We start from the raw sequence: 16,635 nt of genomic DNA on the forward strand, positions 1-16,635 counted from the left end.
GTGGTGGTGGTGGTGGTGGTGGTGGTGGTGGTAGTAGTAGTAGTACTAGTAGTAGTAGTACTAGTAGAAGTAGTAGAAGTAGTAGTAGTAGTAGTAGTAGTAGTAGTAGTAGTAGTAGTAGTAGTAGTAGTAGTAGTAGTAGTAGTAGTAGTAGTAGTAGTGGTAGTAGTAGTAGAAGTAGTAGTAGTAGTAGTAGTAGTAGAAGTAGTAGTAGTAGTAGTAGTAGTAATAGTAGTAGTAGTAGTAGTAGTAGTAGTAGTAGTAGTAGTAGTAGCAGTAGCAGTAGCAGAAGCAGTAGCAGCATTACAAGACCAATACTTAAGAATGATCAAATGGAAAAAGGTAACCTAGCACTGGCAGTAAATATGGGGCTCATTTACAGGTCAGATTTGGAATCTCTGCTGTAAAATGAGATTTTGAATGAATTAAAGGGAGGCAAATCTGTAATAAAAAGAACATGCATAAACCGTAGTTGTTTCCCTTGTTTGAACCATGCTAAATCCTTACAAGTTTGGAAAGAATTGGATGAAAAATTTGGACTTTATTGCATAAACACCATTTTCTCAATTCAAGGGGAGGTAATTCTGTACTTCATGGACCAATAATGCTCATTTTTTGTAGGGTTCATGTCCTCATTGATATAAAGACACTGTGCAAATTTGGAAAGGATTGGACAAAAAATGTGGAAGATTTTTGAAAGTTTTCACAAAATAGGCAAAAACGAATAAACATGCAAAGTTCAACGAGCTCCTGCGGCCATGTTTTTTGACGAATCAAATTTCTTTGAACAACTTTTTCAGGGGAGCCTTCAAAGGTCATCCCTGTGAAATTTTTTGAAAATCTGATGAGCGGTTTCTGACAAGAAGATTTTTTAAGGTTTTTACCATATATGGTCATGGCGGCCATCTTGGTTATGTGATCAATTTTTTTTTAACAATTCTTTTGTCCCATGACCTAGGGATGCTCCACATGAAATTTAGTTGAAATTGGCTCAATGGTTTAGTAGAAGAAGATGTTTACAAATTGTTTACAGACAGACAGACGGACGGACGGACGCTGGACGCTGAGTGATCACAATAGCTCACCCCGAGCTATCGCTCAGGTGAGCTAAAAATTGAGCATTGCTTGTCATAATCAAGCCTAATTGATGATGCAATATATACTACAATCCTAACCTGTGTGGTCTCAAGCTTCCTCCTGTCCAGGCTGCGAGGCTGCAGGGGGTATGGGTCATCCAGCACATCGATGTCTCTCACCTGGAAGTCACCCAGGCCCGTAACATGAACTAGTCTGTTGGCCGACAGTGGGCAGCTCCGCACATAACCAGTCACAGACAGAGTGCCATACTCCTCCTGTTCACAATAGCATACGCATCGTTAATTCCGGTTTTGTATAGTGTTTTGTCTTTTCTTACAAGATCAAATAGTTAAAAAAATTAGTTTGTCCTGTAAATAATTTGGTAAACAACAACAACAGTTATTTCCCTTGAATTCACTCATGTTTTCATTATACTTTTTCTCCTCTTAATAGATATATTGCATTTTTTACATATTAACCTCATTATCAAAGACGTCATTAAAACACAAACATTATGAATACATATTAGCACTTATAATAGCATCCTTTATTTTGAATGTATCTATTTACTTTCAAACCTCATATAAAATCAGAGAGGGAAATTAATGAGAATTGAATTATATCAGAAAACTCAATTTTGCAGATGGCATGTGGTTTTAACAAGGGCTGTTTGTAAAACATGCATGCCCCCCATATGGGCTGTCAGTTGTAGTGGCAGCCATTATGTGAATAAGTTTTTGTAACTGTGACCTTGACCTTTGACCTAGTGACCTGAAAATCAATAGGGGTCATCTGCCAGTCATGATCAATGTATCTATGAAGTTTCATGATCCTAGGCCTAATAATTCTTGAGTTATCATCAGGAAACCATTTTACTGTTTCGAGTCACTGTGACCTTGACCTTTGACCTAGTGACATGAAAATTATTAAGGGTCATCTGCCAGTCATGATCAATGAACCTATTAAGTTTCATGATCCTAGGCATAAGCATTCTTGAGTTATCATCCAGAAACCATTTTACTATTTCGAGTCACTGTGACCTTTACCTTTGACCTAGTGACCTGAAAATCAATAGGGGTCATCTGCCAGTCATTATCAATGTACCTGTGAAGTTTCATGATCCTAGGCGTAAGCATTTTTGAGTTATCATCAGGAAACCATTTACTGTTTTGAGTCACTGTGACCTTGACCTCTAATTATTCTTGAGTTATCATCAGGAAACCAATTTTACTGTTTTGAGTCACTGTGACTTTGACCTTTGATCTAGTGACCTGAAAATTATTAGGGGTCATCTGCCAGTCATGATCAATTAAGCTATGAAGTTTCATGATCCTAGGCGTAAGCATTCTTGAGTAATCATCCCCAAACCATTTTACTATTTCGAGTCACTGTGACCTTGACCTTTGACCTAGTGACCTGAAAATTGATAGGGGTCATCTGCCAGTCCTTATCAATGTACCTATGAAGTTTCATGATCCTAGGCGTAAGCATGTTTGAGTTATCATCCGGAAACCATTTTACTGTTTTGAGTCACTGTGACCTTGACCTTTGACCAAGAGACCTGAAAATCAATAGGGGTCATCAGCCAGTCATGATCAATGTTCCTATGAAGTTTCATGATCCTAGGTGTAAGCATTCTTGACATATTATCCGGAAACCATTTTACTGGTTCGAGCCACTGTGATCTTGACCTTTGACCTAGTGACCTTGACCTTTGACCTAGTGATCTGAAAATCAATAGGGGTCATCTGCCAGTCATGATCAATGTACCTAGGAAGTTTCATGATCCTAGGTTTAAGCATTCTTGAGTTATCATCCGGAAACCATTTTACTGTTTCGAGTCACTGTGACCTTGATCTTTGACCTAGTGACCTGAAAATCAATAGGGGTCATCTGCCAGCCATGATCAATGTTACTATGAAGTTTCATGATCCTAGGCTAAGCATTCTTGAGTTATCATCCGGAAACCATTTAACTGTTTCGAGCCACTGTGACCTTAACCTTTGACCTAGGGACCTGAAAATCAATAGGGGTCATCTGCCAGTCATGATCAATGTACCTCTGAAGTTTCATGATCCTAGGCCTAAGCATTCTTGAGTTATCATCCGGAAACCATTTTACTATTTCGAGTCACTGTGACCTTGACCTTTGACCTAGTGACCTGAAAATCAATAGGGGTCATTTGCCAGTCATGATCAATGTACCTATGAAGTTTCATGATTCTAGGCCTAAGCGTTCTTGAGTTACCATCCGGTAACCATCTAGTGGATGGACCGACCGACGAACCGACCCACATGTGCAAAACAATATACCCCCTCTTCTTCGAAGGGGGGCATGAAAAGCTTCAGAAAGCTAAACCAAGGTGCTGGATTACAAGACTGTGTGGGGTTTCAAATTATTTGTTAATGGATGTTAACACATGGGTAAGTGGTGCTTTTCTCAAATAACTTTTTAAAGCATGTTTTCTTTAAAATTTCAACTAATGCATAAAAGACAGATTTTTATGCTGCTTATGGCAATGAGAAATACATCAGAATTACTTTATTAAATAAGCCTGTGTTCTTGTTAAAAATTCCTTGTGTACTGCACGGTTATGCTTTACATAACATGAAATTTTGTCACTCATTTGAGATGTATTCAAGGATTAATTCTTATACCTTAAGATATTGGCACAAACTGCAAGGAAATACTGTCTTTTATGCACTTAAGATTTTTGCAAATGAATTTCAATAACTTGAGATATTTGAAAAAATAAAATTCGTAACGGTTTGTATACATTCTGTCCAGCTTGTGTGTAAACCACTGAAAACCCTGTTGATTTTCACCCTATTAACTCTGCTTACAATAGCAGTAGAAAATGCATATGCATTATATCCTATTAACCAATATTAAAGTTATCAACCAATTGTAACTCTAGTTTCATCCTGTATATTAAAGTATTAAAACATGACGTTTCCTTTTATATTTGCATTATGTATTGTTTTTCCTATTAAATGAAGGACACTATTAATAAGCTACCGTTGTTAAAACTGAAAATATCAGAAAATCTGGAAGTGGCAAAAAAAAAGTAAAAATAAAGTAAGCAAGAGATATATTAATGAAAAAACTGGAAGAATATGAACATAACAAACAGACGTAACATAAAAAACATACAATGTCCCTAGCTACATAATGATAAAAATAATGGTATGAAATGTAGTTGCTTAATAGCTTATAGAAAACCTATTTGTTTCACTGTAAATCCTCTCAAAACATGCAGTAAGAAGAGCTGTCTCCACTGGAAGACATATGCCCCCGAAAAATGCTTTTTCGAAACCTAAACGCAGATTTCAAAACCTAAATGTGGACCCTAAGTTCAAGGTCAAAGGGGACAAAATTTGTGTGGAAAGGCCTTGTCCATATACACATGCATACCAAATATGAAGGTTACATCTGAAGGGACATAGAAGTTATGAGCATTTTTCGAAACCTAAACGCAAAAGTGTGACGGACAGACAGACGGACGGACGGACAGTGCGACTGCTATATGCTACCCTACTGTGGGCATAAAAAGTAATAATTTAGACATTTTTAAGCAGTTAATCATCAATTTTCACCAGATTATTTTATTACTTGTGAAATGCCCCTAAAATTTTGATGACGCTACTGAATCTGAATAGCTAAAGCAACCAGGCAAAAACATTCCAGTAAAATCCTACTTCTATTAAGATACAAAGATTTGACAACATGCATGTATCATTTTACATCACTTTCTTAAAATAAAAAAGAAACAAGGGACAAAATTGTCACAAAACCAGGTTTTCATTGTGAAAAAAAAATCTGATAAAGGGAGAAAACTCAAACTGAACTTTTGAAATGAACAAACAAAATTAACCCTCTTTGTAAGTTTGTTTTTTTTAAAAATCTATTTTTAGTCATGGCGACCTTGACATTGGAGATATTGACGTGATTCTTTCGTGCGACACACCGTCCCATGATGGTGAACAAATGTGCCAAATGATTTTAAAATCTCACAATGAATGACATAGTTATGGCCAGGACAAGCTCATTAATGGCCATTTTTGACCTTTGAACTCAAAGTGTGACCTTGACCTTGGAGATATTGACGTAATTATTTCGCGCGACACACCGTCCAATGATGGTGAACAAATGTGCCAAATGATTTTAAAATCTGACAATGAACGACATAGTTATTTTTTTTTTTTTTTTTTTTTTTTTTTTTTTTTTTTTTTTTTTTTTTTTTTTTTTTATTGATTTTCAACATACATCTCAATTACAACAAGTTGATACATATGAAGTTACATAGGTATACATACCAAAGTATCGTATATATTTACGATTTATGTACAAGCACATGTTTTTGGTATATACTAACAATAACACGTTATAAATGCATTAATTTGCTAATGCTTAATATTGTTCCCAGAAAATACATTTTGAGACGGTGCTATATTATTTTGTTGAAGAGTGAAAGAGAGAGGGGAGAAATGTTTAATCATGAGAGAGAGGTAAAATTTATACACATTAACACACATAATCAAAAAGCAATAGGTGTTTTCTAATTTCTTAAATTTCTGCAAAAAAAGGAGAAATGAAGAGATACCAAAAAAACAAAACAAAAAAAAACAAGACTACAAAGAAAGATCATATGATGATGAGGATATAGGCAAGAATTTTTCAAAATGTTATTGCAAAGTTGTGCCATTTTTTATTATGTTGGTCAATTTTATTTTTTTCAAAAGCAATTTGCTTTTCTAATGTAATTTTCATTCTTAGAGCATTTTTGAAGGTCTCAATATTTGGCTTTTCGGCTTTTGATTTAGTATTAAATATGTAAGACTTCATCAGAATAATTATATAGTTTATCACTTGATTTAATTGCCTCCTTTTTTTGTACCAAATACAATATCATTTACATTCAGATCTATGTGTAATTGTCTACTATTTAAAAATAATGTCAGCTCCCGCCATATCGGTTGTACAGAATTACATTCATATAGAACATGTATAATTGTTTCTTTACAACTTGAACAAAAAGTGCAGAGACTTGAAGATATTAAATTACATTTAAATAAATATGAATTAGTTGGTAATATGCATTGCAGAATTTTGTATTGAAAATTGCGTAAAGTATTATCAATGGTGGCTTTAAATGGTGTTATATACGCGTGTTTCCAGTCTATACTTTGTTCATAGGGGGACATTATTTCTTCCCATTTCTGTTCTTGTTTGGTTTTATTTTCTTCTAAGGTTTGTTGTAAATTATATAAGTATTTACACACTGTTTTTGTTTTTTGTACCTTTTCAAGTAGTGTGTTATTATTGAAATTGACATATTCCATTTCCGAAAGTTGTTGTGTGTAAGTTATTGGTATACTTTTGATTAGTGTGTAATATTTAAGATAATCTGTTGAGGGTATTTCATAAAGGGTTTTAAAAGCTTCGAATGTATAATAGCTTTTTGACCTAAAGTCATAGATGTGTTCTAGGAACTTAACACCCATATTAAACCAGTTTTGGTAAAAGAAGGTATGTTGGTTATTCTTTACTATTGTCGAGTTATTCCATATAATCGTTTTAGTGACATGTCCTTCTGTTTCTTTTGATTTAATTTTGTTCCAGGAAGAAATTACATCTCTGAGGAATACATTTTTAAAATTTGAATTAATATGTTTGTCATTAAGGGTACATTCAAAGACAAGATCTCCACCATATTTATAAAGTTCATTCTGATAGAAAATTTTCCACTGCCCTGTATTATTAATGTCTGTCAATCGTTTGACCCAACTGGCCTTATTTGCGTATAAAAAGGCGGTTATATCAGTGAGTTTGAGCCCTCCCTGCTCAATTCGTTTAACAAGAGTTGTTCGTTTTATTTTGTCAGGTTTACCATCCCATACAAATTGGTATATAGATTTATTAATTGTTTGTATTATATCATGATTAGGGTTTGGGAGTGCTGACAATGTGTACATAATTTTTGGTAAGGCAAATGTTTTCACCACAGTGACTTTTCCGAGAAGTGTTAATTTTCTGTGATGCCATTGTTTTAAACAATTTTTAAAGGCTTGCAATTTTGGTTGAATGTTTTTGTCTATATTGAGGTTTTCATCATTTGTGAAGTAAAAACCCAGTGTTTTGGCTTCTTCTGACGTCCAAGTAAAATGTTTGTATTTGTTAAATATAATATGTGTATTTTTAAGGGCACCAACGCGCATTACAATGGATTTTTGTGTATTAAGTTTGAGTCCGGATACTTCACTAAAGTCTTGTATAGTGTTTATTAGTGCCGAGAACGAGTTAAGCGTTCCATCTGTCAGATAGGTTGTATCATCTGCAAAAAGTGTTTGTTTTATTTCTTGTTCTTTTATTTTTATTCCTTTAATGTCTTCATTTTTTTCAATATAGTTGGATAATATTTCTATACTTAATATAAAAAGTGTTGTTGACAATGGACAACCTTGTTTTACGCCTCTTTGAATAGGAATAGGTTCAGATAGATGTCCATTATTAATAATAATGGTACTTATGTCCGTGTAAAATAATTTAATCCATTTTATGAGTTCAGTTCCAAAATTAAATTGTTTGAGACTTTTAAACATGAAGTCATGATCTAAACTGTCGAATGCTTTTTCATAATCGGCAAATAAAAGTAGGCCTGGTTTGTTATTGTTATTCAGAAAATTTATTGTTTCAAAAATTGTGCGTACGTTTTCGCCAATGAATCTTCCTTTTATGAATCCAGTTTGTCTTGATTCGACAACAGATGATATAACTTTATTAATTCTGTTTGCAATTGTTTTGGTCGCTATTTTATAATCTACATTCAATAAACTCAATGGTCTCCAGTTATCAAGTGTTTCAAGATTTTTTCCTGGTTTTGGAATAAGTGTAAGAATACTTTGTTTTTGAAGTTGAGTCAATTGTCCATTTACAAATGAATGGTTAATAGAGTTAATATAGTATGTTTTAATTTCATCCCAAAAAACTTTGTAAAATTCTGCCGATAAACCGTCTGAACCAGGACTTTTATTGTTATCCATCTCTTTTAAGGCGTTTAGACATTCATATTCTGTGATAAAGCCTTCGCACGATTGTTTATCATTTTCTGTGAGTCTTTTAATATTATAATTAAAGAAATGTGAATTGTTTAAAGTATTCGTATCAATATCTTTTTTTTTGCTATAAAGGTTTGAGTAAAAGTTTCTTTGTTCGTTCATTATAGCGTGAATGTCTGTTACTTCTTTGTTATTTATTGTTAACTTATGAATGGTTTTACTTTCGTAATGTCTTTTTTCCAGATTTGCAAAGTATTTAGTATTTTTCTCATTATGTTCAATGTGTATAGCTCTTGCTCTTACTAATATGCCATTTATTCTTTCATCTATAATTTTTTCGTACTCTATTTGTGTTTCTTTCATTAATTTTTGAATTGTTTCATTATCACTAGTTGTATGCAGTTGCTTCTCTAGTGACTCTAATTGTTCAATGATATTCTGTTCTTTTTCCTGGTTTCGTTTTTTAGTTATGGTAGCAAATTTTATACTTATGTTTCTTACTGTTCCTTTTATAACTTCCCACAAAGTATTTGGGTTACAGTTTGTGTTGTTTTCTACTACTTTATGAATTTCATGCTTAATTTGATTTTGATATTCATCATTTAAAAGCATGGAATTATTTAGTTTGAAATAACCAGGTCCTTTTTGTTGCATTTTATTGTCAATGATTATTTCAATTAGAGAGTGGTCGGTCTTGTATCCTGGTTTTATTTTTGCTTTATTAATTATATTACATATATTTTTTGAAATTAAGAAGTAGTCCAGTCTACAAAAAATGACAGGTTTGCCACTTGAGTGCCATGTGTAACGTTTTTGCTCTGGGTGAAGTGCTCGCCATATGTCAATCAAATCGCATGAATCGATTATGGAGTTTATTTTGTTTCTGCTTTTTATGTGTGTGTCTTTTTTGCCGTTCTTTTTGTCTAGGGTTGAGTTAAGTATTGTATTAAAATCACCTCCTATTATATAATTTGTTTCCATATTTTGCAGAAGATGTGTTTCTAGTTTATCAAAAAAACTTTTTTCGTCTTTGTTTGGTCCATATATATTTATTAATGTGACTTCTTGATTATTAATAATAACATCAATTGTGCATAATCTACCGGGTATTAATTCCTTAAAATCGCCTATACTTACATTGTCTTTATTTCTTATTAAAATTCCTAAACCTTCACTATTTGATTTTGTTCCACTATAAAAACTTATTCCACTCCATTCTGATTGCCATTTGTTTTTAGTTAGCTCACATACATGTGTTTCTTGAAGTAAACATATTGTATAATTATTTTCTTCAAACCATTTAAATATACTTTGCCTTTTGGTATCATTGTTTAGACCTCTTAAACGACATAGTTATGGCCCGGACAAGCTTGTTCCGCCCGCCTGCCAGCCCGCCCGCATTCGCCAATCTAATAACCAGTTTTTTCCTTCGGAAAACCTGGTTAAAAACAAACATAACTCTAACCAGGTCATATTGTTATTGCAGACAACTATGACACCATTACATAAATATTAAAAGTAAAGCACCACAACTGTGAGTTAAAAAAAGAGATTTAAGACAAATAATATCAAACAAATGCAATATCCATTTGAAGTAAGAAATTAACGTTATGAGCTGTGTCATTCAAACATGGATCTTATACCATATGCACCAGTGTAGCTCCAGATCTGGCGCTTTTGCCCTGTCTGGTCAGGAGCTACTTACTCTGCCCCTTGATCTGACCAGGAAATCTTGTAAGCCTTGATTGTGACCTTTGTAGCTCCTGATTAGATTGCTCTTGCGCTGGCAGCATATGGTACATTAGACCCATTTCCCCATGAGGCTGTTGCATAAGTAAGCAAACCTACAGCATCCTCGTCAGATGTAAAGGCCACATCCTCAGCCAGTAAGTATGCCCTGTGCTCCCGATAGAAAACGTCCCTCAGGCGCTGGGACGTGATGTGACGGAGGACCAGCATGCAGTCCTGGGTAGTATCTGCTGGGTGCACTTTGTCATCTGGAAACCTGCAGGAGGAGACATGAGTGGCATGGACAGCAGATATATACACGTATTGTAATACTCTCATCAAAATATGGCACAATAACAGGGCAATTGCACTTTACCAGTACGTAAAAAAGAACAGAAAAATGTAGTCTTACCCTAACCCTAACCCTAACCTGCATAACCTAACACCTAATGTAACACCTAATAATTATGTTTAACCTATATATTTCCTTAGTATCGGGGGCTACTGCCCCCAAACCCCCGCTTTGTCTATAGTGGTAAACAACTGTGTACGGGTAAAGTGCAATCTAGCCACAATAACATTGAGGCATATTTCTCTCAATTTAACAGAAGCATATGGCTACAGATAATTCATTTGTAAATTGACATAAAGTTTTGTGAATATGGCGCAACGTCATGTGACATTGCTTTAAATAAGCACATTCAGTAGACGTGATTAATATATCGGTAGTTCTCGTGATTTATATATTTGATGGTCATTATAAAGGTCAAACTTTGACTGCGCTTCTCTTCTTAATAACAAGTGATGTACATTGCTAATACAATTACCATCACTTATGAAAGATAGCGCTACACTAATTTTCATAAGTACATGTACATTGATATATTTGGTACTTTTTGACATCATATAATTGTTCCAGCAATCATAAATAACAAAATCGCAAATGCATTTGGTAGACTTTATTGTTTTATTACTTTGATCAATTCATTTATTTTCAGGTGAAACGCCCAAAGTCTGATATTGGTAAACATGCCTATTTACCCAAATAATGCAAATGTAACAGTACAGTGACCTCTTGGAATTACATGCCGGGTTTTATATTCATCAACAACTTTTAAAGCAAATGTGTGAGATGTAATTTAGGATTAACAAAAAAAAAGGTTAAATTCTAATCAAATGCAACAGCCCAAACATGTATAGTATTAAGTAAAGGGGGAAAATCGGTTGTCCAAAAGATTCATGTATAAAAGAATAATTGTTTTGGCTACAAAATCAGTGTTTGACTCTAAAAACTTTGAGTGTCAGACAATTATGAGAAATTATGGTACTGTGATACTATATACAACATTACTAATTTTAGCAAAAGTATATCAAAAGCATGTTTTTTGCAAAACTATATAATTGAGTCTGTTTCCTAAGAAGTACACATTTTACAAAACATATTAACATATTTTAAATTATTGATCCTCAAATATGCATCACAAAGATTATAGGAAGAAAAATGTTTCAAGGGATGTAAATGGATTTACAAGTGCACCTACCATTTCTCAGAAACCTTCTGCAGATACTTCTTTGCATCTTTTTGTTTCTTCTGTGGTATGGACTTTAACCCCTAAATAAAGAGACAAACTAACAATATGGGTGAGAATTCAGCCATAATTAACAATCAAATGTTTTATGTTTTATCTATGTAAATGCCATAACATGTTATTCTATAAGGACCATAATACATATGAACTCATGATATAAGAAATCTTTGGAGATGCAATTAGTACACATTTATTTGAAATATATTCTAGAAAAAAAGCTATAAAGCTGATGTGAAGACAATAATGCCCCTCCTATTATGGGCTAGTCACATATCAAAAATATTTTGTATAAAGTTTAAACATATGCACAGACTGGAGTAGAACCTGATGCCCCTTGTTACAAAGCATGCATAGGTACATGTAAAACAAATAACCCATCAGCATTCTTTTAATGGTAAGGGCATAGAAAGTCCTATCAAGACCCCACTTCTGAAACTGTCTCACCTGTGTTACTATGGTTACTGTAGGCATGCCCTGTCCCAGGAGACAAGAAATACAGGCCTCTCCAAAGTCGTCTACCCCCTCCTCAGCAGACATAAGCAGCACGAGGGAGTCCGAAACTTTTGCAGTGTCCAAAATATGGTACAGGTTGCCATAGCTACCAGGAATCAACTCAACCCTCTGCTTGAATCGAGGAATACTGGAAAATGTTAAGAGACAAAAAGGAATCAACGTGTGTGTTTGTAAGTACTATTGATTTGTGGTTTATAAAGATCTTGATTGTAACTAAATTCTTCTTATACACATTTTATTTAGTGTTGGTATATTTTGATTATTTTCATGGACTTTGTATGACATGTATTCATACATTAAAAGTGTGCACTGTAAATACTATAGATCATAAGTGAATATTTTTTTAGTGTTTATAACTGCTGACATACTTGATGTGTGTGATGTTAAACTTTCCTGAGTTTATCTGAAGAGTTTCATCACATGTGGCTAACCCCTGAATGAGACCAGCAGCATCTACATCAGCATGTAGTGGAACCACAAGCTGTAACAGAAGTAACAGAATGCTGACAATTATACATACATTATTTCTCATTATACATGCATATCTTAATGTTCAAATATATAGGTCCGTATTGTTCTCATAAGACAATTTTCAGGAAAGTTTGTCAAAAACTGACAGTCCAAAACCAAAGTTGCAGGTGGGTAACTATACACGGGATAATGAAGTAAAAAATAAGCAGTGTTTAGCAGATAAGTTAAGTTTTTAAAAGCAACATTCAGTTCATCTTCCTTTCTACCTACATAAGTTGAACCTCAGCAAACATAAATTGAAAACACTTTTATACTCAATTTTTAAGTACTGTTATTGCTATAAAATGTTGATACATTTTTTTTTCAAAAAATAAAGGTGTTCACAAATTTTGAGACACTCTAAAATTATTGCATTGACCTTTGGACAGAGGTATGTAAACTATTAAGCATCAATTGTTTAAAAAAAGTGATTGCTTGAAAAAAAACCATGCCATATAGTATAAATTACTATTATATATGTTTCACTTTAAGCTGCCGGATAAAACCATTCTGTATTACCATTATAACCAGTTATCTAATAATATCACTAACGACGTTTATCTGCCAAGTTTTATAACCTTAACCCAGTTGTAAAACACCTCAAGTGTCCTCAGATAAGCCAAACAAGACAGAATTTCAGTTAAATCGCTTAGTAAAATAAACAGTCCCAAACAGAAGTAAGCATGACTCCACTAAACAACTGAATAATGAGAGAACCACAGTTTGAATTAAGTTACTACTAAAACTCAGGAAATATGGGGTAAGTTAACCCTTTCCCACTTGGATGCGTACTTTCCCACATTAGTAGTCCCTTAGAATGTTAAGTTTAATTTACGACCTTTCTTTTAAGATTAAAGTTTTCATTTCCAACCCTTTGATACTGATGAGCAGCAAACAGCATAAAACTCAACAGACTGCGAGTAACTTGCAGGCTGTTCTGGTTTCATGCTGTTTGCACATAGGCTATGTGCAAACAGCTATTAGCCATTTTCACTTTGCTTCTGAGTGGGAAGGGGTGAAAGGGACCTTTTCAAAGATTTTGGCATGTATTGAAGTTTGTCATTGAATGCATGTATGGATCTTTTGATGATTTACCATACATTCCTTTGTATAACGCGCAGTTTTTTACCTCCAAAGTTCAAATTAAAAAGTTGGTGCGCCTTTTACATTGATACAACACTTTCCTTGCTGTTAAATTGCAAATAATTCATTTCGTAATCGTATATAATCATAATAGCTGCCATTTTTGTATTCCAGAAAACTACACCCTATAATCTTACAGACTGAAGGGGCCGTTGTCGCAACAAAAAGTCGGTAACAGCAGATATGAACGGGGTAGCATTAGTTATGTACAATAGAATAAAATGTTTGAATAAAGTATGCAAACATTTATTTGTCTGTGTTTGTGCACTTATACATTTGCAGCTTACGTTGGACTGTTTAAGGTATTTGGTCTTTTTTGCAGGTAACTGTAGGTATGAACAGGGACTTCTTAAGTGTTTTCCAGTTTGGTCCAGGTTTTTAGCGCATTCATTGTTCATCACAATCCCGCCTGTGTAACACGACAAACAATAACCCTACTTGTCCAACATAATAGATTAATCATTTTTTGTCAATACTGACATATCTCAACAACTGTCTCCCATGCGCCACAAAGTTTTATTCAGCATTCAAATTTAAAGCCATGCTTTCCCCTAGGAAGAATGACATGATGTGCATGAATTATTATTTTCTCACGTTTTACACGAAATGCACGTGGACTGTTAATCTTTTGCTAGAAAATTACAAAATTGTCAAAAAAGTAAAAAGCTCTGCAATCCATGCTCCTAATCATAATGATGCTTCCTATTTTGAATGCTTACCAGTAATTAAGCTTTCCAATGCCCTGGATTATTGGATTGCGCAATAGTAAAATGGCATTCATTTTCGATTTGGTGGTTTTATTGTCTTTAAATATTTTTTCTCCATTTTTGCATTAATAAAACAGCCTATGCACTATACATGGGGGCGCGCTATACGAGGGAAAATTGGGTAATAACCTGAAAATCATAAAGCGTTGCAATGCTTAATGATTTAATAATTTGGAGAGTTCTGTTATTGTCGTTATATTTTGTGACACTACTAGGATTGCTTATATAAAGTACAAAATAAATTTCTCATTGTATGAGCACCGATGGCCAAGTGGTCTAAGCGTTAGACTTTTACTCCAGGGGTAAGTGGTCAGCGTTTTTTTTCCCCAAAGGGGAAAGGTACCTGTACCCCTACAATTGGGAATTTTTTGAGTCGTGAAATCTTCAAATTGGGAAAAAAAGAGTCGCGAAATCAATGAATTGGGAAAAATTCGAGTCGCAAAATTGATGAATTGGGAACCTTTAAAATGCATGTAATCTATCATTAGGGGCTATATTCTGCATCACAAAGCATTTTAAACTCTAGGTTTTGACAGAAAAACTACAGTACAGTGATGATATTTTGACTATCGGATCATGTCATGTGAAAATTGTGTTATTGCCACTTCAGTAAGAATGTGCCCGTCAATTAGAAAAAAATATCTTCCAGTGATAGGCATAAGCACTGAGGTTGCATAAAAAATAATATTAATAATTTTGTTTTAGCCCTTAAAAGTCTTACAAGCCCTGCAATGTTTCATGTGAGTTAAATTAAAAACTTAAAAACTAAACAAAAACAACAACAATGGAACTTGTACTGGTTTGACATCTTTTAACAATAGACAGTGAGAATAGTCACACGTAACCAAAATGAGTTTTTAGAGTGGAATGCTTTAACAATAATTTTCAAAGGTAAGTCTTATATTTTGTTTTGATTTTTTTTCAAATCATCAAATAAGATATTAAGATCATCTGCCATTAAACGCTTATGTATATGTTGTAAATAACTATAGGATTTTACACCCATGTCTCATAATTTTTAATTTTATGTTAAACTTTTATTTGTTTATATCCGTATCCGAATAGTTACTGTCCGGATTTGACACTTAAAAAACTATACATAGAAGGTATATGCGCATTTAACTCAATACGGTTACGTTTTTTTTTAATGTCAACGAAAAATTAGTGTTGAGAAAGTTTATTGATGTAAGGAAGACAGGTCTTAGCGATGGAATTCTTTCACGGGAAATATCGATCACTCGTCGCGGTTATGTAATCCATTCACATTTTACACAGCAGTTAGAGTTGCGCCCCATTTGAAAAGTTTTGTTTACTTTCTAGGCAACAATGTCCGGCGAAAATAAATGGCCGAAAATGAAAGGCTCGACAATATCAAAAGATATTTCCAGCGAAAATAAAAGGCACTGGCTATTGGGAACGGCACCTAAAATCATTCGGAACGGTAGATATCGAGATTGGGAAAGGTCCGGTGCTAAAATTGGGAAGCCTCCGGTAGGCTTTGGGAAAGGTACCGTTCCCCGGTACTAGTTAAAGAAGGAAAAAAAACGCTGGTGGCATACCTGCCATACGTCCCGATCTCGGCGGGACAGTCCCGCTTTTGGACCCTTTGTCCCGCCGTCCAGCCGTGAGACGATTTGTCCCGACATTCGTAAAAAACGATGTAAGGTCTATAGGTTCCCAATAAAATTCGCTATTCAAGCTCTGTTTCGCTAACACTTACCACCGCTAATCCCTTTATTGCCCCCAATTAACAATCCGATTCTACTTATCGTGTGTACCAGTGTTGTTTATGACACCTTATCAGCGATTTATCGGCTAACTATTGATTTCATCAGGCATTCACACCATGGTGGTCTTTAAGATAGTGGTCGCTTATTGCTATCGATAGTTGTATTATAATGAAATAAATGTTGAAAATGTGTTTATTTTTGTATTTGTTTGAAACGGTTTACAAAACAAATGTTTTGTAAAATTAACTCTACGTCATTAATGAGTCTTTTACATTCAATGTTTAATTCCAATATAGCGGGATAATCCGAATGTGCAATATACCAAAATCGCAACAAACAGTCCAATAAGTGATACCCATCCTGTCTAGTGTAATTGGGTGTAATTGTAATAAAAACAACGAGGTGCTATGCATGACAGTTTGACCCTACTTCAATTAAGCTAAAATCAACGAGGTGCTATGCATGACAGTTTGACCCTACTCCAATTAAGCCGCGACAATTGACAAGTAACAAACTGCGC

The 16,635-nt window shown here is 34.2% G+C and overlaps 2 protein-coding genes across 2 annotated transcripts in view; one reads left to right on the forward strand and one right to left on the reverse strand.

Moving 5' to 3' along the window:
- The window catches only part of LOC127832263 (pre-rRNA-processing protein TSR1 homolog), a 34,179-nt gene that overhangs the window by 15,644 nt on the left and 1,900 nt on the right, over nucleotides 1–16,635 (reverse strand). Inside the window, exons 3-7 of the mRNA XM_052357634.1 lie at nucleotides 12,334–12,446; nucleotides 11,897–12,092; nucleotides 11,405–11,475; nucleotides 9,984–10,140; nucleotides 1,176–1,352 (exon numbers count right to left, since the gene is read on the reverse strand). Of these exons, the coding sequence (XP_052213594.1) occupies nucleotides 1,176–1,352; nucleotides 9,984–10,140; nucleotides 11,405–11,475; nucleotides 11,897–12,092; nucleotides 12,334–12,446 (714 nt within the window). The remainder of the gene's footprint in view (nucleotides 1–1,175; nucleotides 1,353–9,983; nucleotides 10,141–11,404; nucleotides 11,476–11,896; nucleotides 12,093–12,333; nucleotides 12,447–16,635) is intronic.
- LOC127832330 (cell division cycle protein 123 homolog) overlaps nucleotides 13,212–16,635 on the forward strand; it is a 28,932-nt gene continuing 25,508 nt past the window's right edge. Inside the window, exon 1 of the mRNA XM_052357753.1 lies at nucleotides 13,212–13,235. The gene's annotated coding sequence lies outside the window, so the exon portion shown is untranslated. The remainder of the gene's footprint in view (nucleotides 13,236–16,635) is intronic.

The sequence above is a fragment of the Dreissena polymorpha genome, chromosome 1 (assembly GCF_020536995.1).
Source record: "Dreissena polymorpha isolate Duluth1 chromosome 1, UMN_Dpol_1.0, whole genome shotgun sequence".
Lineage (NCBI taxonomy): Eukaryota > Metazoa > Mollusca > Bivalvia > Myida > Dreissenidae > Dreissena > Dreissena polymorpha.